This window comes from Aquarana catesbeiana, linkage group LG03, assembly GCF_042186555.1.
Source record: "Aquarana catesbeiana isolate 2022-GZ linkage group LG03, ASM4218655v1, whole genome shotgun sequence".
Classification (NCBI taxonomy): Eukaryota; Metazoa; Chordata; class Amphibia; order Anura; family Ranidae; genus Aquarana; species Aquarana catesbeiana.
The window spans coordinates 171782328-171806091 of record NC_133326.1 but is presented as its reverse complement, the minus strand read 5'-3'; the positions used below and the strand labels follow the sequence as shown (position 1 = coordinate 171806091).

The window sequence follows — 23764 nt, the reverse complement described above, 5'->3', positions numbered from 1 at the left end:
GCGGTCCAATATAGGACAAGGCCAAACTGTGAGCTCCAGAAATAATTATTTTATATATATATATATATATATATATATATATATATATATATATATATATATATACACACACACACATGCACATGCACACATATACACACACATGCGCATATACATAATAGGTACCAGATTCCCACTATATAGTGTAACTGACACTCTATAGATGCTCATGATTCAACATCACAGATCCCCATATCCAATGCAAAAACAGATGTAGTGTTTACAACAATGGCAATGTTTTAGGAGACACCTAAAAATCACAATGGCAGCAATCATATTAGCAATCATATTAACCATATCAGGGTCTAGATCTTATCAATCGTATGTATTAATCCACATTTTGGGTGTATAGCCATTAGGTGTAATATTTGGCTCACTAATGGTTATGGTGGTCAGACTGATGTCTAGAAAGCACACCATGTTGTTTACTTTCTAAGAAGCCGGAAGTGTGGTCTAAACGTTATTTCCTGTGCGCCCGCCGTTGCACAGGATTGACGTCAGCCGTTGTGGATTGCGTCCGCCATTTTGTTGTGGACTTCCTATAAAGAACAAAGCAGACAAAAATGAAAATAATAATATGCAGTTCCAAATAGTGACAATTTTCAGTATTCCACAAGGGGTGCTCCACCCAAAATAGAAAATTCACTGGTGCTCCATCCACTGTTTAAAAGGTGTCAAGAACCCTATGTGCAGCATAAACTCATTAGAAGGGTCTGACCTTCATGACAAAGTGCAAACACACTTTTTAGATTGTGGGGTATGATCCTCCTTTCCCCTAGACCTACAGAACTCCACTCACAAGATAGGAAGAAGACACTTGGTATTTCATTTAACACGTTTGCATATATTATTATTGTAGTTATTAGCACTGCCTTGCTTATATTTCTAAAAGCCTTCATCTATATTCCTATAAATAAATTAGCATGAGACTGGGTTATGTTCAAGCCCATGGATGTTCTCCAAAATGTCTTCAAAAATGTATGTTCAAATAAAAAATAATTGCAGCAAAGTACGATAATAAGCACATCCATAAAAAAAAAAATCTTTGTTTACCCGAATAATCAGATTTAACTTGAATACAGTAATTTTAAAAATTATGAAGTGTATATACTTTTCAGATCTACTGTTTCAAGTATACAGTTGTGTCACATATTTGACTCCTCCAGTAAAACTCTTTTTCTCCAAAAACATATTTTTCCTCTATATAGGACTCATCAACTAAATAAAATGGTCCTATATGACTATTTAGACAAGTATTTAGTATTAAATCTTCAAGGACAATAGGTATTCCTAGAGGATTCCAGACATCCCAAGTCTCCTGAGAGGTGCGGGAGCCTTCCGCATTTCGGGGGCCACTCCTGGACACCCGCAAGTGCTGCCCAATATCCCAGCTGTGGGGTTGATCCTGGATTGTCCCCTGGTTCACAGCCGAGGATAATCGATGCAGCAGGAGGGACAGCTGTAAACACAGATCTCCCTGTATAGCTGACAACCACTTCTCCTTTTCTCCCTCCCACAGCTGTGGGCTAAAAAGCTATACAGGGAGATGGGTGATCACAGCTGTCCCCCCTGCTGCACTGATCATCTCCGGCTGTTCCCTGTATCCTCCTCCTCCAGCCCCCCTCCGTGTCCTTTTCCCCCATTTTTCTCTGGCTCCCTGTCCTCCTCCTCCACCCCCCTCGTCCCCCACAGCCGGCTTCCCTCCTCTCCTCTCCCGCCCGCTGGGGGGATCTGCCAAAATGGAGAGCGGAGGAAGGGACCGGTCATTTACCGTCCCTGCCTTTTCTGAAATGCACACAGTGAGCGAGATCACTACTGTGTCCTGTGAAAACTGAGCAGAGTAACCTGTGTGTTTACTCTGCTTAGTTTATGAATGGACAGGAGTCACTGTCTCCTGTCCATTCATCTTCAATGCTGAGAAAGGGACTGGGGAATCAATGTCCTCAGTCCCTTTCCCTGTCTCAAAGAGGAGATGTCAGGGGTCTGTTTAGACCTGTACTCTCCACACTCCTCACATGCACATACAACCCACTGCTATACACTCCGTACTGTATATTCCCTATTTCACATTACTACATTCTGCACTGTAAGTCATCTCAGACTCTATTAAACCACGCAACATTTAAGCCACGCCCAATATGTAGCACGGTTTAAGCCACGCCCACCTCCCTGAAATGAGTTTGCCACCTCCCTGAAATTAGTTTTTGCAGGTTGGGATGTCTGGAATTCATTTATGCACTTTAATAAGGGCATGGAAAACCACAGCAAAGCTGAATTACTTGTGTGAAAACTTAAATTTATACTTTTGTTTTGGTTAGAATTTTAACAGAATAACACCCCGTCAGTTTATTTTGTTGTCTGTGTACTAATAGGGGGGAGTTTGCTTATACTTCCTCTCTTGGTGACCTCCATATCAAGGGGAACATTTTTCACTCTCTCTCTGTTCCAGTAACAACTGGAGCAGAGTGATTACATAGTGGAGGAAGGATCATTGCCTGCTAGCTAGGGGAGACCGGGGAATTATTAGAGACTGTAGGAGGATTGTAGACACAAAGCACTGCTCTTTTTCTGTCCCTGCCTGGGGAGTGAAAGCTGTATCAATCTGTTTTAATGTGTGTGCAATCATTTATTTATTTTTTTAGCTATAAATGTTTTGTTTTGTTTTGTTTTGTTTTTATCACAGAGAGCCATTGGTTTTTGAACATCCATGAATAAAGATATAGCCCAGTCCTGGTTCTAAATAGGATATGCACACAAGACCTTTTGCAATAAGGGTTGCATTTAAAGGTGAAAGGGGGATTGTGACGGATTCACTAGGGCACTGCACATTATCATTTCTTTGCAAGATTACTTTTTGGATGAGTTCTCACTGTCTTTATTGGACTGTTTAGTGGCTGTTTTGACAACATGTGTACTGTTTGCACTTATTTTAATCGCTCGATGTTTGCTTATGAACACTACAATTATTATATGGAATTTTTTCTCATGCACTGCATTTGTATATATCACATATTTTGTATTTATTTTATATATTTATTTGATTGTTTTTACTCTAATGCAGCATTTATTACACAACTATGACATTTTGTAGTTCCCATGACTTTCTGTTCCAGTGAAGATAGACACCAGAACAATACTATACTAGGTATCTGATCTGTAGCTGAATACAAGGAAGGACATTAACTAGCAATTAGTAAGTCAGAGCAACATTTAAAATGGTGGCAATGGACAGGACTTGCAAATAGCAAGTCCTGTCCATTACCACAATGGCCCTTGCCTTGTTGGCAGATTTGATAACCTAATCCCTATTAATGACAATAGGGGATATAGATTCAACTTTTAAACTTCATCTTCTATCATATTCTTATTCAACACTCTAAGATGACCAATCTACTATTCTAAATCATGTTAAAACATTAAAATGTACCAGACTATATAAATGCACTGTGTTGGCAGCTTTTATAAGCTAATTCCTATTAATGACTAGAGGGAATATACATATAGATATATTGATTCAAATTTGAAACTTCATCTTCTATCATATTCTTATTCAATACTCTAATGCCCCGTACACACGGTCGGATTTTCCGATGGACAATGTCCGATCGGAGCGTGTTGTCGGAAATTCCGACCGTGTGTGGGCTCCATCAGACATTTTCCATCGGATTTTCCGACATACAAAGTTGGACAGCAGGAGATAAAATTTTCCGACAACAAAATCTGATCGCGTCAATTCCGACCGTGTGTGGCCTGTTCCGACGCACAAAGTGCCAGGCATGCTCAGAAGAAATTCCGACACGGGACAGCTCGTTCTGGTAAACTTAGCGTTCGCAATGGATACAGCACTTTCGTCACGCTGCAATGTTCAAAATGGTTTAATACAGCGCACTCTCTTCTTCTTTATAATGTGACAAGAATTAAGTAGTTTTGATGCTCATATTCACACACACTTCTCACAAACTTCTTTCGTTACTATTTATCGGGATTCCCTCAATATATTTTGATTTCTCACATCTGACAACATTTTTTTTTTTTTTTACTTTAATGTAGAATCTTTTTTTGTGTTTCTCTTTTGTAATTTTTTTTTTTGGTGATTTTGATTTGTACTCCCGAAAATGTTTGTGTGTTTTTTGTGACAAGTTCCCACAACACCATTGATATGTTGTTCTATTTAATCTGTAGGAGATTGTTTGGTGTTGTTGTCCCTTGTTAATTTCACATTTTATGTTTTTAGAAATGTACCTGAATCGTCACCAACAAACTGTCCTTTTTGGATGAAAACACACACAGGAGAGTAGAATTTACCGAAAAAAATTTTATTAAGGGGTCACAACTATAAACAAAGAGGGAGGCAACGCTGGAGAAACTGCAGAAGTGGGCGAAGCCTTGGACCCCCAGGGCAGACATCAATTATTTAAAAGCAAAATTGGTGGCCTGAGGAGTCCATATCTAAGGGAGGGCAGTGTGGTCCAGAAGTCCCAGAGATCCGGAAAGCAGCAGATGACATCTGTGTCCCCAGGCTGTGGTCATACGAGAGACTGCATCTTCTGTCAGACCAGACTGAACACAGGGTCATCACTCTCAGGTCTTCCTTCCACGCTTCCTTCCAGCCTTTGGCTGTGGTGGTGGAGTTGTGGCAGCAGGAGGAGGAGGAGGATCGTCCATCTCAATGACATCCATCTTGTGTGTCAGTTCCCCACTCTCCCCCTTACGTAGGACTTTATAAATCAGGTCCTCAGAGATCTTGCGTTGGCCCTCCTGCATGCCCAGCAATTTGGTGGCAGCCATGCAGGCAAAGGCCTCTTCAGGACTGGGGAAGGCTCTGAGGGACGCCGAAGCCTCCTGGATCAGCCTGTATGCTGAATCCTGCACAGGACTGGGAGTGGCCTTCCTGGCTCGTTTATGTGGCAGGCGGAGGGGAGGAACCTGAGACTCAGTCAGGCTGCGACTTGTCCCAGGCTTCTCTTGGCTGACACTTAGCCCCGCCTCCTCCTGGCTGACACTAATCCCCGCCTCCTCCTGGCTGCCACTAATCCCCGCCTCCTCCTGGCTGCCACATTCCACAGCCTCCTCCTGGCTGAGGTCTTCCTGTGTATGAAAAAGGGACATAGTTTTAGTATTTTTTTCATCAATCACACACAATTTTCACCTCCTGACTGCTGCAAATTGAATGTTAACAAATATAACAGACTATCCTTCTGAGCCCAGCATTTTGCATTCTTGTCCCAATTTTGGGTGCCCACTACTGTCTATTGATATGTAAAACACTTTTTTTAATCAGCAATTAGTGATCAATACTAACATCTAGTAAACATCATTTATTTATTGCCCAGAAATCTGTAGAAGAATGCTATACCTGACTCCAGCTGGGCTCCTCCACTTCTTCCTGGCTGGAAGGCCCAGGTTGGACATCAGAAGCCTCAGCTGGGATGGAAGGAAGCGTGGAAGGAAGGGTTGAGAGGGATTCCCTGACTTCAGTGTGGTCTGACAGAAATCGCAGTCTCTCGTAGTACCACAGCCTGGGGACATAAACCTCATCTGCTGCAGCTCCGGACCTCTGGGAATCTGTGACCTTCTTGCGCTCCCTAAGATATGTGCTCCTCAGGCCACCAATTTTAGCTTTTAAATAAGGGATGGTTGCTGTGGGGACCACCGGCTTCACCAATTCCAGCAGTTTCTCCAGCGCTGCCTGCCTCTTCTGTTTGTGGTTATAGTGGGGGTGTCTCACTTGCCACAGACAGGGCAGCTCCCTGTATTTGTCAATAAACAGGGGCAGGAAATTGTGGTCGTTGAACCCATCCATTTTCTCTGCAAGACACAACACAAGACAAACCCTAATGTCAGGCCAAACTCCCCTAATCTTGTTACAATATAGGCTTCCATTTCGAAGCAGTATAGGCCCAAGTTTAGATCCTACCTTCGTTAGCACGATCGGCGTCTCCGATGCTCCTTCCTCCTCTCACAGATCGTACGTAAGACGCGCGCGTTACGATTTATACACACTGCGCATGCGTATAACTCCGCCCGCCCCTGATGTTCTTTCTATTCTATTCCCCGCCCCTTTTCGTTCAGCGCAGTGGAGGAAGAGCACATTGTGGATAGACAGCAGGATCGTGCTAATTACAGCAACGAGGAGGAGGAGGAAAGGGCGGAGCCTGAAACGTCCCGATCCAGAAGGAGATTAAAGGACTCAAATATGTCCTTTGGGGAGATGTTGGAAATGGTGGACATCCTGAAGAAGGCCGACTATGATGGAAAGTATGGGCCTTACCCCAACCCCAATATACAAAAGGCCAAGATCATGGCGAAAGTGGTCAGGAGTCTGCACAGGAAATTCGGGGTACGACGATCGAAAGATCAGCTCAGGAAGCGGTGGTCGGACCTGAAATTACGAGAACATGAGCAGTACAGAAAGATCCGGAGAGTGCTGCAAAAAAGTAAGTAGTTGTGCTGTGTTCCTATTGTTCTTGTGTTTATTACGTTCGTGCTGCTCCATGTGCTTTTAGGAACTGTTGTACAGTTTAAAATGGCAACTTTCATGTTCATGGGCACATTATTCGTTCGGATCACACATTTTTATTTCGGACGATAAAATACCATTGTTTAGGCCATATGCATTTGGCCACCATTTTGAGGCCCTATACTTGTCTTCAAAGAATTTGGTTGTGTAGATGGCTTTGTTACTAGAATGAAATGCAAACTAGATTGTGTGTAAGGAGAGGACACTGAGCAGCTGTTTTCACATCTAGACACTGGAGCACTAGTGTGGGACCCCAGAACACCATTTTTATTAGGGGGCCACATAGGTGCTCCAGTGTATACTATAGGGGGGTCTCCATCTGTGAAGCTTGTACTAAACAGGTAAAGTATTGCAGCTTGACAAAGGACACTAAAAAAGCTACATCTTGGAACTCGGCTAAAATAGACAATTGTACCCCACTTCCAAGCAATGTTTCATCTTTATAGTTCTGCCATCAAATATCTGTGTGCTAATTATACCATTTTTGTTTTACATAGGGGAGAAAAGACTCGGAGGACACCCCTCATCCGAGGAGACCAGAGCCCCCCCTCTGGAAGAAGGGGAAATACCCCCAACACAAGATGAGCAGGAGGAAGAAGACGTGGTGGAGATTGGCACCACAACAGGTGAGTGTCTGCAACCACAGGCTCAGATAAGAGATGGATGGCGGCATATTTTTTAGACCTAATTTATTTTGGGGTTCCTCTCTTTTTAGGTGATCGTGAGGTTGTGGATGAAGATCCTTTCACATCCGAAAGTGCCCAGATCCTGATCGGGGAGATCATGGGGTGTAATTTACAATTGGAAAACATCAAGCAAAACATCAATGATGTTATTCCAAAATATAAAAACATCATTGATGTTTTGGGGCGAGTTTAAAACCCCTCCAAATCACTTTCTTCTTTTGTGTGCTACAATGTGCTAAATGTTTTTGTGATTTTTCCCAAAGCCAAATTTGGAGGATGCACACAGTGTGTCAACATGTGCTACCTGCCATCACGGGAGATCAATGGACGCGTTTTGGGGGTGCAACCCCTTCCTCAATAATAAAGTAGTGGCGAGGAAGGGCTTTCTCCCCCAAAACACGTCCCTTGATCCCCCGTGATGGCAGCTAGCACATGTTGACATTGGGAAATTTGTGTGCATCTTCTAAATTTGGCTTTTCCAGGGGTGATTTCCCCCCATCTGAACGCTATATCAAACACAGTTCCTAAATACTCATGTCTGATATTGCCTTCAAGTTCTACCAAATGTGAACTTTGTAAGATCAAGATTTGTGTCTTTCTTGTGGGTTTTACACAGGCCTGTTTTCTATAAAATGCACATTTTGATTTTGGATAATGACACCACAAAAATTGTTATACAACAAACATGTCGGTTTGTCAGAAAAACCTTTGGTAAATGCACATGTGATTGTGCAGGTATTAAAAAGATTGTTCATCAAGAATGTGTGGATTATTGTCTCAACGCTACAACACTTTTGGGGTGATGTAATAGTTGTTTTATGAGAAAATGGGGGTTATTTCCTAAGGGCAAATCCACTTTGCACTACAAGTGCAGTTTCAGTGCAGTTGCAAGTGCACTTGTAGTGAAAAGTGTCTTTGCATTTAGTAAATAACAGCCAACAGTGCTTTGTATAAGGTTACACAATCACAACATTTTCTGCACTCAACACATTTCTGTCTGGGTCAGCTCAAACAAACACAAGCAGTAAATGTCCACAAAGAAGAGCCTGGGGGGAGATGCCTGTCGAGAACTTGAGGTCCTGCAGGCTTCTCCCTGTGGCCAAATACCGCAGGGTAGCGACGAGCCTCTGCTCCGGAGTGATGGCTTGCCTCATGCAAGTATCCTGCCTGCTAATATAAGGGGTCAGCAAAGCCAACAAACGGTGAAATACGGGGTCCGTCATCCTGAGAAAGTTCCTGAAATCATCAGGATTATTCTCACGGATCTCACGGAGCAAAGGCATATGACAGAACTGGTCACGCTGAAGCAACCAATTCTTGGTCCATGAACTCCTCCCCACCCTGTTCATGGACTGTACTTGTGTCAAGGTCAGGACCCCAACACCAAGCCCCCGCACAGCACGAACTGTACGAGGAGTACGCATACGAAACATGGCTAGAAAACGGTCGGCTGCTCAGAACGAAGTAACAGAACGCACTGAAGAACAGCAAGGCCTGTGAAGAGCGACCTGAAAACCAGTAACGAACGAACAAGAATACAATGACTACCTAAAGTCACGTGGAACTTGCTGCATGCACTGAAGAGCAGATACAAACCCACAAGCACAAACTGAATGGCAGAAAACTATCTGAAAGCCACGAGTCTGAAAAAGCGCGAATCGTCTCTCACCAAACTTTTACTAACACGAGATTAGCAAAAGGAGCCCAAAGGGTGCCGCGCTTGGTTCTGAACCGGCCTTTTCTAGTCTCGTCGTACGTGGTGTACGTGACCGCGTGGTTGTCGATCGGAAATTCCGACAACTTTGTGCGACCGTGTGTAGGCAAAACAAGTTTGAGCCAACATCCGTCGGAAAAAATCCTAGGATTTTGTTGTCGGAATGTCCGAACAAAGTCCGACCGTGTGTACGGGGCATAAGAAGGCTGATATACTATTCTAAAAAATGTTAAAAACAAAATTTACATATATTATATTATATCTGTGATCTAATCATATTTGCTATTGGTAACAGTACCTGTATGTGTTTGACTGTTTAAGTTTCAACCATAAAAACAGAAGGGGAAAAAGTAGAAAATAAAAAAATTAAAACTTTCCTAAGAATGTTTGTTTTTTGTTTGTTTTTTTGGGGATTTGGTGCAAAAACTGGTCTAGTAGTTAGAGTGAAACATGTTCAATACAAAGTAAAATGCCCTCTTTATAATCTCCCCTTTAATTGATACTTACTTTTCCCAAATATCCCCCCACTGCTTAAGTTGCCTCCCCAGAGCTCTGTGTATTAAACCCTGTGTAATTTTGGTATTAGTCCATATTAGAACATACACATGACACATTCCCACACATGGCAGTGCTTGGGCCTGAACACATATGCCAAACACTACATTGTGGAAGAAAGGGGAGAGAGTCACATGCTCTTTCATATATGAAAGTACAAGGTATTTCAAAGGGCTCTCTGACTGCCACATGAGGGTGACCAGCAGCATGCAAATGGTAAGTATCTACAAACAGAGGGGACAAAGTGTCAGTTGTACATTTGACCTTTTATTATGCATGCTTATTAGGACAATGAGTGTGCATTATTATGTTTATGACAGTTGGATGGATGTTTACTACACGTATATATTCTCATGCATTTATATTTCTTTTGACAGCTCCATTTATTCCTCTAAGTGCAGACAGCTTTGTGAAGTTCGATGCTTATGGAGATGGGCTTGGTCTGTACAATGTATTTAATTTCCAGTACAACAATGGAAAATACTCCTATTTAAAGATAGGCCAGTGGGCTGAAACCCTGTCCTTGGAGTTTGACTTGATACAGTGGTCAAAGAGTATGGTGCCAACTTCACAGTGCAGTGACCCATGTGCACTAAATGAAATGAAGAGTATGCAACCAGGAGACGTTTGCTGCTGGATCTGTATTCCATGTGAAACTTATGAATACCTGGCAGATGAGTTCACATGCATTGACTGTGGTCCAGGCCGGTGGCCATCCTCAGATTTAACTGGTTGCTATGACCTACCAGAAGACTACATCAAGTGGGAAGATGCATGGGCCGTTGGACCAGTGACCATTGCGTGTCTTGGCTTTATCTGTACATTTCTAGTTGGAGGAGTTTTTGTCAAGCATAACAGTACTCCTTTAGTAAAAGCTTCAGGGAGAGAACTTTGCTACATTCTACTGATTGGTGTATTTTTGTGCTACTGTATGACATTTTTCTTCATAGCCAAACCTTCCCCAGTTATTTGTACTCTACGCAGATTAGGACTTGGGACCTCTTTTGTAGTTTGCTACTCAGCTCTCCTTACAAAAACAAATCGCATTGCCAGAATTTTCAGTGGGGTGGCAGAAGGTGCTCAAAGACCTAAATTCATCAGTCCCAAGTCTCAAGTCATCATATGTCTAAGTCTTATCTCAGTTCAGATTGTCATTGTGTCTGTGTGGTTAATGTTGGAGTATCCAGGAACCAGGCGGTTTACAATTCCAGAGAAGAGGGAAACTGTCATACTGAAATGCAATGTCAAGGATTCCAGTATGTTAATTTCTTTAACATACGATGTTGTTCTAGTAATTCTATGTACTGTATATGCCTTCAAGACAAGGAAATGCCCAGAAAATTTCAATGAAGCCAAGTTTATTGGATTTACAATGTATACAACTTGTATAATCTGGCTTGCATTCCTTCCCATATTCTATGTGACATCAAGTGACTACAGGGTAAGTTCATTAATATGTTAAATTGTTTTATTATGACCTTAATAAGATGCCTTTAATATACCTATGAACATGTATGTAATATGTAGTATTTTTTAATATGTGTGCAAAAGAGATTAACACAATTTAAACAATATTATACATTTGTGTTAATCTCTAAAAGCCATATTTGTTTCTAGGTATAACTTGTAATTATATATGTACATGGGGGTAGGCATGTTTTTTTACTAAATAAGCACGTTATGCTTGATGCTTAGCAGCGCTACACAATATATATATATATATATATATATATATATATATATATATATATATATATATATATATATATAGTCACGGGACCTCTTCCCCCCCCTTTCTTCATTCAGCAGTGGGTGGGTTCTGCATGCTGCAGAAAATGGCACCATGTAATGATGATGCACCACTCTCTGCAGCTTTCTTCTATGAGTCCACAGGCTTTTTATTCTCTGTGCTCACAGAAAATAAGTTTAAAAATGCTGGCCGTTATTCAGCTTGAAAGAGCAGCACCATCCAGTGGCAGAGAGGATGTACTGTGACTTAAGGAAAGGGCAGTTATCCTGGATGTCTCATACACCTAATTAGAGGTAACTTTTTTACTTACGAAAAGCTCTTTGCCTGGAGTTCCACTTTAACAAGTGTTGTAATGCAGAGAATTAGACCTAGGTGTTAGAATTGATAGGGTTGCATCATGGAAAGTTTTGGAGACATGTCAACTGGTCACTTTACCCAACAGTGATTAACGGTGAAAGTAAATAGGCAACTCTCTCATTTTTCATACTGTAGTAATTAATCTTTAGAGACCCTTGAAGTGGCATCCTTACTGTATAATTGCTGCCATATGACAAGGGACAGGCACTTTCAAGTCAGTATTACATATCTGTTCAGCGGAATCCGGGAGCTTTACAAGCTATATCTTTTCCTAGTAGCTAAGTGCCCATTCAAAAAGTATTCATGTAACATCAATACTAAAGCCTGTAAATTTGGAATTCAAACAAAATACTCAGGTACATGATTAATTATCTGAAAGCATGAGCGTTTCAGTTTGATGTAAAAGACTGTCCCTGATCTTGAATTACTATCTCTAAAATATATTAGCCTACACTTATACATGGGCCCTGCCTTTGATATGCTGGCCTCCACACTCTCATAAAACTGTATAGCTGTAGTCTAGTTAGTTCTTGCATGATAATGTTTGGTGCTAATGTGTCTAATGAATCAACAGGCAGCCTTGAAGTCACTGCCTTACTAATCAGGTTCTCTCATTTTGTCTTTTGAAATTTTATGAGAAATGTATTTCAAGACCGGATATACTATATCTGTATCTTGAAAGGAATATAGTGTGTTTATAGAAATTATTTGGTAAGATATAAATTATTTCACCATTTTTTTTTTTTTTTTTTTTTTTTTTTTTTTTCTTTCTTTTTTTTTTTTTTTTTTTATTATTTTTTTTTTTTTTTTTTTTTCCACTTCAGTCGACCTTTTGAGGGGATTGAATCAATTTTGAGGATCATATTCTGAACCATCTCCCTCTCAGTGTCTCATCATTGTAGCCTTTGCCAAAATTTAATCAAAAAACTTACAAAATGTGCATCTCTTAGGGGTTAGGCTAACTCAATAACCCCGCTTGATTTCTAAACTTCATTATTTTTAATCCCCCCTAACCCCTCCCCCCTCCCTTCTCTCCAAGGTCAGCTCTATTTTACTCCTACTGGCATTAATCTAGGGCCTTCAATTCTTTCACATATCTCCAAGTTTTTTTAAATTGTTTCCACTGTTCCCAGACCGCCAGAGTCCCGTTATCTTTCTCTTCTAATTTATTTACAAGCTCCTCATTGTTATATGTTTCTTCTATCGCATCAAACCACTCCCATGTCTCAGGGCTCTCCTTCCTCTGCCATCCCCTAGGTATTAGTCTCTTAGCAGCGTTTAAGAGGAAGGGGATCAATGTCTGCTTGTATTTTTTTGTATCTCCTTCCCATCCATGAAATAACACCACCCATGGGTCCTCTGCCACTTCTATGTTAGTGATAATCTTTATTAATGCAAGAGTCCTCTTCCAAAAAATTTTTATTTTGGGGCAACTCCACCAGATGTGACCCATTGTTCCCAGCCCATGACAGCCCCTCCAGCAGAGTGCTGTTGAACCGGCCTGGTATTTACTTAGTATTTCGGGGGTTAAATAACTTCTACTTATACATTTATAATTCATTTCTGCGGACTGTGTATCAAGTGTTAAGTTGAAAATCCTATTTAATATTTTGCTTATTATATTTTTATCTTTTTTTGTGCCCAAGTCCCTCTCCCATTTCTCTATGTATGGCGGTATCTCCACCTTTTCAGCCCCCATCAGAATTTTATATAATTTGGAAATGGTGTTTCTCGAATTTTCTGAATCACATAACTTTTCCATTTCTGTCAAATCCTCCCCAGATCTAATGGGTTGGGGTAGTTTGCTTACGAAGTGTTTCAGTTGTAGATACCGCCATTCATCTATCCCCCGTGATTCCCTATCTTGTGTAAGCTGTTGGAGTGTAATTATTTTTCCATTTTTGATTATATCTCTCACCTGTGAAATCCCCCAAAATGATTCTTTCCCTCCTACTTTTTGAGTGCCTGGTGCAAAATATTCATTGTCTTTAAGTGACAATAATGGGGAATTGTATTTCCCGATCACTTTTTTATACACCCCGTCCCATACTTTAAATACTATCTGTGTGATTACGTGGGTATTTTTTACTAAAGTTCTGCTATGTGGAGGGTTCCAGATTATATTTCCTAAGTGCACATTACTAATTGTGTTCTCTATTTTCACCCACCCTTTTTCATTACTTTTTTTAACCCAATCTGTTAATCTTGATAAAATTATGGCCTTGTAGTAATTTCGTATGTCTGGTACCGCCAGTCCCCCGTTATCTTTACTTTGTTTTAATATCTGGAAGGGGACTCTTGCTCTTTTATTTTTCCAAACAAAATTCATCATTATTTTGTTCAATTTCCTTAGGTAAAACTGGGGCAGAGGGACCGGGATCATCTGAAAGTGGTAGGTTATCTTAGGGATGAGTGTCATTTTCAAGACATTTATTCGCCCTATCCATGAGAGCGGTTTGCTGGCGAGTCTCTTGCATTCCGTTCTAATACTGTCCAATAGAGGGATGTAATTTATGTGGTAAATCTTATCTATAGAGTTTGTTAACTGAATTCCCAGGTACTTAAGCTGCTTAGTCCACCCAAAACCAGATACCCTCTTCACCTTATCTGCTTCTGCCTTTTTCAAGTTGATGTTTAATATTTCCGATTTACCCAAATTTATTTGAAAGTTGGATAAATCTCCATATTTCCTCAATGCTACATTCAATTTCTTTAGAGAGGCTACTGGATCGGTTATATATAATAGCACGTCATCTGCAAATGCTGCAATTTTGTGTTCATCCTCCCCTACCTTGATACCTTTTATCTCAGGGTCTCTACGTATCGTTGCAAGGAGTGGTTCCAGGGATAGGATAAAGAGCAACGGCGACAGAGGGCAACCCTGCCTCGTGCCGTTCCGCATCTCAAAAGGCTGGGACATTAACCCATTAACTTTTATTGAGGCCATGGGATGGTGGTATAATGTCCTTATCCGTTGAATCATTATGGGTCCTATTCCCATAGCCTCCAGAGTCTGAAACATGAACCCCCAGTCTACCCTGTCGAAGGCCTTTTCGGCATCCATCGACAGCAGTAGCCCTGGGGGTCCATCCTCCTTCAGCTTTTGTAGCAAGAGGAGCGTCTTAACTCCGTTGTCCCTCCCTTCTCTTTTGGGGACGAACCCCACTTGGTCCGGGTTGACCAAAAGGTTTATATGTTCCTTTAATCTCTCTGCCAAGACCTTCGCGTATAGTTTTGTGTCGGTGTTGAGCAGAGAGATTGGCCTATAGCTGGAGCAGAGTGTTTTCTCCTTTCCTTCCTTTGGGATAATTGTGATAGACGCCTGAAGGGCTTCTCTGCTCATCTCGTAGCTATCTCCTAGTCCATTCATGTAATTGCAAAGCCTAGGGATTAATATTTCTTTGAATTTTTTGTAATAGAACAATGTGAACCCATCCGGGCCCGGACTTCTCCCTTGGGCTCCGCCTATTAGAGCTTTCCCAATTTCCTCCTCCGTAATTGGCTCATCAAGATGGGCCCTCGCTAGATCTGATATTATAGGTAAATTGGCGTTCTTTAAATAAATATTATTAATCTCTCTCCTGTTTTTAGATTTGGGCTCGTGCGCTTTGACTGAGTACAAGTCTTGGTAATATTCCCTGAAGGTTTCAGCTATCTTTCTAGAGGAATGTTCCATACGGCCGTTTTTAGTCTGAATCTTCTCGATGAAGTTTCTGGCTTTCTTTTTTTTTACTATTTTAGCGAGTACCTTACTAGGTTTGTTTCCCCAACAATATTGGTCTTTTATCCTCCTCCCATATGTTGTTTTTGATTCAAGTTCCAGTGCCTTTTTTAACTCTATCCTTTTGATTGTCAGCTGTCTATACATCTTGCTAGATGGCGAGCCTGTTTGTTTTTTGTGTTCCTGCTCTAGCTTGTCTACCTCCCTTGGTAAGTTCTGAATGGCCTCGTGTTTTTCCTTTTTTCTCCGGGCTCCCATCTTAATCAAGACCCCTCTAATATATGATTTATGAGCCTCCCAGAGTATAGACCCTGAGACTTCTCCATTATCATTAACAGTAAAGTATTTTTCCAGTTCCTTTCTGACTAATGCATAACCTTCCTCATCCCTTATTAACTCCTCGTTAATGCACCATTGATCCCTGGGTCTTATCTCCCCCCTTATTGTCATTTCCAGAACTACAGGGGCGTGGTCTGAAAAGGTTATATTACCTATCTTGACGTCTACCACCTCCTCTATTTCCCTGTGATCTATAAGCCCCACATCTATACGGGAGTACGAGCCATGCACAGGAGAGTAATATGTATAGTCACGCAAACAAGGGTGAGTCACCCTCCATATGTCCACCAACTGGTGTAAGGATAATTTTTGTTTCACCATTTTTAATTGACCATTATTCGTTTCCTGTGTGCGGGCCGTACTGTCTATTTTTGGGTCCATACAGAAGTTGAGGTCTCCCATCAAGATTAGTTGTCCTTTCCTAAATTCTATTATTTTTTCTAAAATTTGGATAAAATATTTCATAGGGTTTTGGTTTGGAGCGTAGATGTTGGCTAGAGTGTACTCCCTTTCGTTTAATCTGCCTCGGAGAATGAGGAATCTACCTTCTGGGTCTACCATTCTATCATCTAACACAAATCTTGTTGTTTTTGCGAATCCTATAGCGACCCCTCGGGTTTTACTCGAGATGGTGTCTCCATGGTACCAGAGCGGAAAATTGCTCGAAAAGAGCTTTAACTTAGACTGTTGTGAGATATGTGTCTCCTGGAGGAAGACTACATCAGGGCCCAATATTTTAAGCTCATTAAGAACATTTCTACGCTTTCTTTTCATATTTAGACCTCTGACGTTGTACGTGATGAATTTTAAGGTGGGCCTAACTATCATTCAATATGGGTAAGTACCTCATCTTTCCTTTGACCTTGGAGAGAATCCCCCTTAAAAAAAAAAAAAAAAAAATTGCGACCCCCATTCCCAGACCCCCCTCCCTCACACACCCCTCCCACCCCCCCTCCCCCCACGTGGTCCTTATTGGACCCATAGACCATTGAGGAATACCCAGATGTGAGCTCCTCTCTTGGTCACCACCTCTGAGGGTGAAGCTCTTGGTGTGCTGCTCGGCAAGCCATCACGGCTCGGTACCCAAGGAGCAATCTTGCTCCCATTTACTTCTATTGGCTTTACCAAGTTACCTCCCACCTCCCCCCCCCCCCCCCGCCCGCCCCCACCTCCAGATAATTATATGTAACCTATTCCCAGATCCACCCACTTTTCACTGGCCCAGTCCGGTAGTGGGGGGGCCTGAATTTCTAGTTTTCCACAGAATTTTTCCAGGTCTCCTGGGAATCTCAGTTTTGCTGTTTTTCCTTCTCTGCTTCCTATCAGACAGGCCGGGAACCCCCATGTGTATTTAATGTTTTGTTCCTTTAATAGGTCTAAGAGGGGCTTCAGATGGCGTCTTCTGGTTAGAGTATCTCTGGCTAGATCAGGGTAGACTGATATCCTGGCATCTTCATATAGAAGTGGTGTTCTTCCTCGGAGTTTTGCCCATAGATTATCCTTATCTACAAAATACCTGAATTTCACAATAATGTCCCGGCTTCTCTCCGTGCGACTTGTGTCCCGTCTACCTATCCGGTGAATCCGCTCGATTTTGGGGAATTCCCCACCCCCTAGTTCCAGGATAGGACCAAAAATGTCTACCATAATCTTTTTTAAATCTTCATCCTTCCTTTCTGGGACCCCTCTGATTCTCAGATTTTGTCTGCGATTTCTGTTTTCTTGATCTTCTAATCTGTAACAGATTTTTATTTGATTTTGGTGTATAATTTTAAGTTGTTCTTTTATTTCAGAGAGGTCCAGTTCTTGTTTATCTAATATGTCCTCAGTTTTTTCCACTCTAGCAAGAATACCCCCCAAATCCATCCTTAAAACATTTATTTCCGTTTTGATTGCTAGTTCGAGTGATTTAAACATTTCTATTATCTCGTTTTTTGAGGGGGGTTGCATATCTTGACTGCCTTCCTCCATTCGGGTATTATCTAGAATACTATCAACTGAGGAGTCCTGTCTTGAGTGTTCAGGGGTCTGTGCAACTTTTCCAGTCCCCCCCATTTTTTTTTCAGTCAGGGTTGACTTTTGGGTCTCTAAGCGGGGGTTTCCCGGGCTGCCTCCACGATTCATATATTGCTTAATAGTACTCCCAGAGGCGGTACCGCTTGCGGAGCTATCTTTAGGGGTTTTCCGTACGCCCCCCATCCCCATCTTGGGCGTCGCTTTGTTTGTTGATTATTTTCCGTTCTTAGTTATTAAGCCTATGCAAGGGTGTTTCAGCAGGTAGTGTAAATGAGATAAAGAGACAGATAATAAATAATCGTGTATGTTATCTTAAATGTTTCTCCCCCAACGGGGATTATTCCAGGACTGATAACACTTATATTTCACGATAACTTTCACCCTTTGTAGTTACAAATATCGGGAGAGCAATGCAACACATGTGAAGACAGTTATATCAACCAGTGTATTTGTATATCAAAAGATCAGAAGGGGACATTTTCTTAAGATCCTATTTGATTTCCATACCTTCCAGCGGTCTTCATCCCTTTTACAGCGGGACCGCTGTTCCACTCTTACCTACACAGGCTTGGCTCTAGGGGTCCCTTTCCACCCTCTCTGAGCTGACAGGGGATTCGTCTGATCGATTGCCTAGGAGTGGGTAGACACAGGCTGTTTCGCTATTCCCTCTGCACCTCCGACAGCAGTGGATGCCGGGGCATCAAGACGCGGCGCGCCGGCAGCTGTCCGAATAGCAGGGCGGTGTGAAGGCAAGGGGGAGCGAGGACGGGGGCCCGGGGGAGCGCGAGCTAGGCAACCAGTGGCTATGCCTCCATTCCTCTCCTAGGGCTGCATGCCGCTCGCGGAAGCTTCCGGCAGTTCATCCGGACCATGGATCCCGTAGCTCCGCGGGCGGCGCTCCGTGCTCTATCCCGTCTTCATTTCACCATTTTCATAATGATGCTGCTTTGCCTTTTATGCTATAAAAATCGATTTTAGATCTGGCCAAAGTATACAAATCTTAATGGCTTCTTTACTAGATGTGGCTTTAATAAGAACAGCAGCTCCCTCAGATATTCAGTTGGGAGGCAGGCGAATGATCCTTGGGACCAGCTGCCTCCAGTAAATAGTGTACAACCCAACACAAAGAATGCCTCACAGTCTAATAACTAGAAACAAGGGCTGTGGTACCATCTCTGACCATATCATAAAAACCATAAGGGGGAGCAGCTTTAAACCTGATTTTATACTATAAGAGGTAAAGAATCCTTACAAAGTTAAGCAAAAAATCTGAAAAAATGCCAACCATATACAGAGCTGCAGTCATATATTGTAACCACAGATACATTTATTAGTATTTAAAGTTTCAGTTTAATAATGAATAATGCATTGCAACAGTTATTTGCAGCATTTAGAGCCATTGAGAACTGAATTTAGCAGTCACATGGCTGACTGTTGATATGGCAATAATTATGGCTATAGCTTTTTGAACTACGCTGAGAACTGAGTGAGCAACGACCACTGATTGCTCATTTCTTGGGTCTGTTCTGAGCACAGAGTGGTGAATGTCAGTCACCTCTCAGTGCTCTGCCCCCCAGTGCTCACTGGAGCATCGAGCTGGGGTGGGGGCAGGAGCAGCTGGCTCAGGTTCTCAGAAGTGCACAAAGAGGCTGAGCCAGCTGCTCATCAGGCATCTAGGTGGATACTGACATTATAGTCCAGATCCCTGCAGAGCCTGGACCAGCTTTGAGATGTCAGCCAATAGCGGGATTTAGCCCACTGTAGGCTGAATCTGGGTCACAGGCGTGCAGAACTAAGTGGACTCCTGTAACCCACAGGAGAAGTAAGGTCAAAAGAGTTGTGGCCATACTTCCCTTTTAAGCTTATTTTCTATATTTAGGCACGTGGTCTTTAACCATATTTGCATCATGGTATCTTAATAGATAGGTTATATTGTTTCTGAAGTGAGATGAAATAGGTAATGCATTATTCATGCAGAGGATTATGTCATGCTGGCAGTCTACAGTAAATTCAGTATATATCTGAGAAGATTAACTTTTTTATATTTTTGGTCTGCAATTTCTTATGAACTGAATGAATTTCTACAATGAACTTAAACTTTGCAGGTTAGAAGGATGTCTCGTGGGAAAAGTGAGTTATTATGGTATTTTTTAGTTCTCTGTGTAACAGCTGGTCAATCTTTCAATGTATATGTTTAATGCAATTACATGGGTGATTTGTGTTGGAAGGCTGGTTTACAGGCATCATTTTATTCTTTCTTTTGTTTTAGGTCCAGACTACAACCATGTGTATTTCTGTAAGTCTAAGTGGTTTTGTAGTGCTAGGATGTCTGTTTGCACCAAAGGTCCATATCATCCTATTTCAACCACAGAAAAATGTTGTAACACACAGACTTCATTTAAACAGATTCAGTGTCAGTGGAACTGCAACTACATATTCCCAGTGTGAGTATTTCAGAAAGCAGAATTACACTCTATCTTATTCCAACAAAATATGTTATATTTAACCTGAATTAAAAAATGTCAATATGTATTATAATTTATTTTTAGATGCTCAGAGTTAGACTTATAGTGAACTGGTCAGATTATCACTAACCTGTAGAATGTTCAGTCCTGTGTTCTCCAGCAAAGACCAATTAAAGCTGTAAAGTGCCCAAGGTAAATCTGTCACCTCCTTATGCTTCCACTGCGGTCACGTCATTGAGAGTGGAGATAAATGAGTTAAGGTCACATGGCCTATAACAGACATCTTTTGGCTCATGCAACAGTAGTTCTGCATTGTGGGTGATGGTGTCAGTACAGCCTTCTTTCACTTTCGGTGAAAATTATTCCCATGTCTGTGTTCTGCCATCCCAGGACACATGATTGCTGCACCAGTTTTTACAGTTTAGTTTCCCTCTCTATACCTTCTCCGTAAAGCTGAACTCTGGTAATTACACAAAAAACACTGTTGCAGTGTGGAAAGGAGGGGACGAGGGTCACTGAAAGCACCTTTTTTAGATTTGTTAAATATAAGGGGAGAGGAAAAGGATATAATACTTACCTTATTGCTCAATCCAGCAGGCTCCAGGCACACAGTCTGCGCTTCAATGCTTCAGGCCCTCACCATCATCTCTTAAAATGCAAGACCATTCAAGAGGGCCTACATATATGCCTGATAACTTCAGACCAGTCAACCTATCATCAATAGTATGTAAACTATTTGAAGAAATTATAAAGGACCATATCCAAGAATTTGCTGATGAAAATAGTATCTTTAGTTGTAACCAATGGATTTATTAAGAACCGTTCAAACTTTTATCATTCTATAAGGAGGTGAGCCGTAATTTGGATAGAGGAAGGCCTGTGGATGTAGTGTATCTAGAATTTGCTAGGCCATTTTATACAGTACCTCACAAATGATCAATCTACAAGTTAAGGTCTTTTGGCATTGAGAACATGGTATGTACCTGGACAGGAGACCGGTTGCAGGAGCGTGTCCAGAGGGTGGTGATTAACGTCATATTTTCTGGTGTTGTGAGAGGCATGCCCCAGGATTCTCTTCTGGGACCAATTCTGTTTAACTTGTTTATAAATGAGATAGAGGTTGGAATAAATAATTTATACCCAGTGTCTGCTAATGATACAAAGCTAAGCAGAGTAATGACTTCCCAACAGGATAAAGAAACTTTACAAGAAGACCTATATATGGCAGATGAGATTCAATGTAAGAACATTTTAAGTAACGCACTTGGGAGTTAAAAATATGCACAAAAAATGTAAAAATTTAAAAATTACACACTAGGGGAAGAACCTCCAGGGGAATCAAGGATGGATAAGGATCTGGGGGTACTAGTAGATGACAGACTAGCTGTCAAGCTGTGGCAAGCGAGGCCAGCAGACTATGAACATGCATTAAAAAGGGTATTTACTCAAGAGATAAAACTATAATTCTACCACTTTACAAAACTCTGGTTTTGCTGTATCTTAAGTATGCTGTTCAGTTCTGGTCACCAATCCTCAGGAAGGATGTTCTTGAACTGGAAAGAGTCAGGAGAAGGGTAACAAAGCTAATAAGGGGGCTGAAGGATCTCAGTTATGATGAATGACTGTTAATATTAAACTTTCTCTCCTGGAGAAGAGGCGCAATATACAAGTAAATGAATGGTGACTCTAGCATCGGGAGAAAACTTTTTAATCTTAGGTCTCTAAAGAAAACATGCAGCAACACAATAAAGTTGGATGAGAAATGGTTCATTCTTAAACTGCGTAAGGGGTTCTTTACTGTTGGAGTGGTGAGGATGTGGAACTCCCTTCCACGGCTGGTGGTGTAAACAGACAGTGTAGATAAAAAACAAAAACATTTAAATGTGTTTCTAAGGCTTGGTTCATGCTAGTATGATTTCAGATGTGACTTGAGTAGCACAGAATTGTATGACAATGGAAATCTCATTGTTTTCAATGGTGCCTGTTCAGGGTCATGTGCTACTTTGGTGCGATTCCAGCACAATTCTGGCCACATAGAATACAATGCAAACCACATCCTAGTAGCATCCAGGTTGCATCACATAATCGCACTGAAAGTCGGATCAAAATCTGGTCACAGCAGTGTGAAACTGGAAAACAGTAGTCACACACACACAAACACACACAGTCTCAGGCTGAACTGGATGGACCAGTGTCTTTATTAAACATTATCAACTATGTAACTATGTAACTATGTAGCCAGTGGACCTGCTTTGTATTTGACGAAGAAGGCGTGTGACCGCCAGTCAGAGCAACTTAGAGAAGAGACTTCAGGGGACTAGTTGCATAACAACGGAGCAATGGAAGCAATGGGAGCAGCAGTGTTGTCACTTGAAAAGATATAATAAAATATTTACAAAAATATGAGGGGTGTACTCACTTTTGTGAGATACTGTATACTGTACTCTCCTTTCCTTCACTGCCCCGCTGCTCAGCTGCCTGAAATGAAGGTGTCAGGAATTAGCAGCTGGGAGACCAGATATATGTAGCTACACACAGAAACCAGACCATATGTATATATCTTTAAAGTGAGATGTATTTACAGTGAAACAAAAGACAATCACACACCAGCAAACAGTAAACATGAACAAAGCCCAATGACAAAATACATTATAAACCTAACAGAGACCTAACAACTAACTATATACAAAATATATACACAATGAGGGACACGGGTAACAAGTGATACCAGGGATGCAAGGAAGGGGAGAATCAAGACTGGGTACATGAACACTGTAAAAACTGCATTTTTTTTCCCAGAGCACCACAGTGCCACCAGCATAAGTACTCGGTCCTAACAGAAGGAAAGTCCAGTGTAAGCTATGAGTCAGTAGAGGCAGAGTGACAGTGCTAATTGTCTCAGGGTTGTCACAGGGTATGAGTGAAATGATCCTTCACATTCAGAAGTACAGGGCATAAAGAAGTACTAGGTATAATTATATATATTTCATTCCCAATGCTTAATGGAGCAGTGGGGGAACAAAGGAAAGGTAATTATAGGCTGGGGAGTGGTTGGGGATCAGAGCAAACCTTTGTCTTTGCCCTGAATGAACAAAGCACACATTGGCTTTAATGCCCCTAGTTTTTCTCTAAAGGAAACCTAAACTTTATAATCATTCTAATCATAAGGATGAATTCTGAGCTGTAGGGCATTGCCTGTTCTAAAAAATGGATAGTGCTGCGCTAATCCTAGGCATTTATCAAAAAAAAAAAAAAAAAAAATATATATATATTAGTTGATGGAATGTATACAAGACTTGAATGCGTGACTGTTGTTAAAATCTGATAGGCGTAAGGTGGTGTTTAATTAAAAAGTGTGGTGGCTAAAATGGTGGTAGGTACAATATAAATACCCCCTGGGATCTGAGCAGGGGTCTAAATCCCGTATAGGGGGGCGGCAAAAATGATAGGTGGGATCAATAAAGTTAGGTGGAATCAAATTAAAAAACAATATAAAACAGTACTACTATACGATAATATATAACATGAGTGACTGTCAATAATAAATATAGTGCATAACATTGGGGGTTAAATGCATCCACAGTGGGGGGTATCCTATGCTA

At 41.4% G+C, this 23764-nt stretch overlaps 1 protein-coding gene across 3 annotated transcripts in view; it reads left to right on the top strand.

Moving 5' to 3' along the window:
• Window positions 1–23764, top strand: part of GRM3 (glutamate metabotropic receptor 3) — a 433119-nt gene that overhangs the window by 393230 nt on the left and 16125 nt on the right. For 2 of the 3 annotated variants that reach the window (XM_073619541.1, XM_073619542.1), the window contains exons 4-5: window positions 9892–10955; window positions 19967–20141. In XM_073619541.1, the coding sequence (XP_073475642.1) occupies window positions 9892–10955; window positions 19967–20141 (1239 nt within the window). Of the gene's footprint in view, window positions 1–7056; window positions 7186–7274; window positions 7454–9891; window positions 10956–19966; window positions 20142–23764 lie in introns of those variants that run through there. The other variant, XM_073619543.1, reaches the window with a different exon arrangement.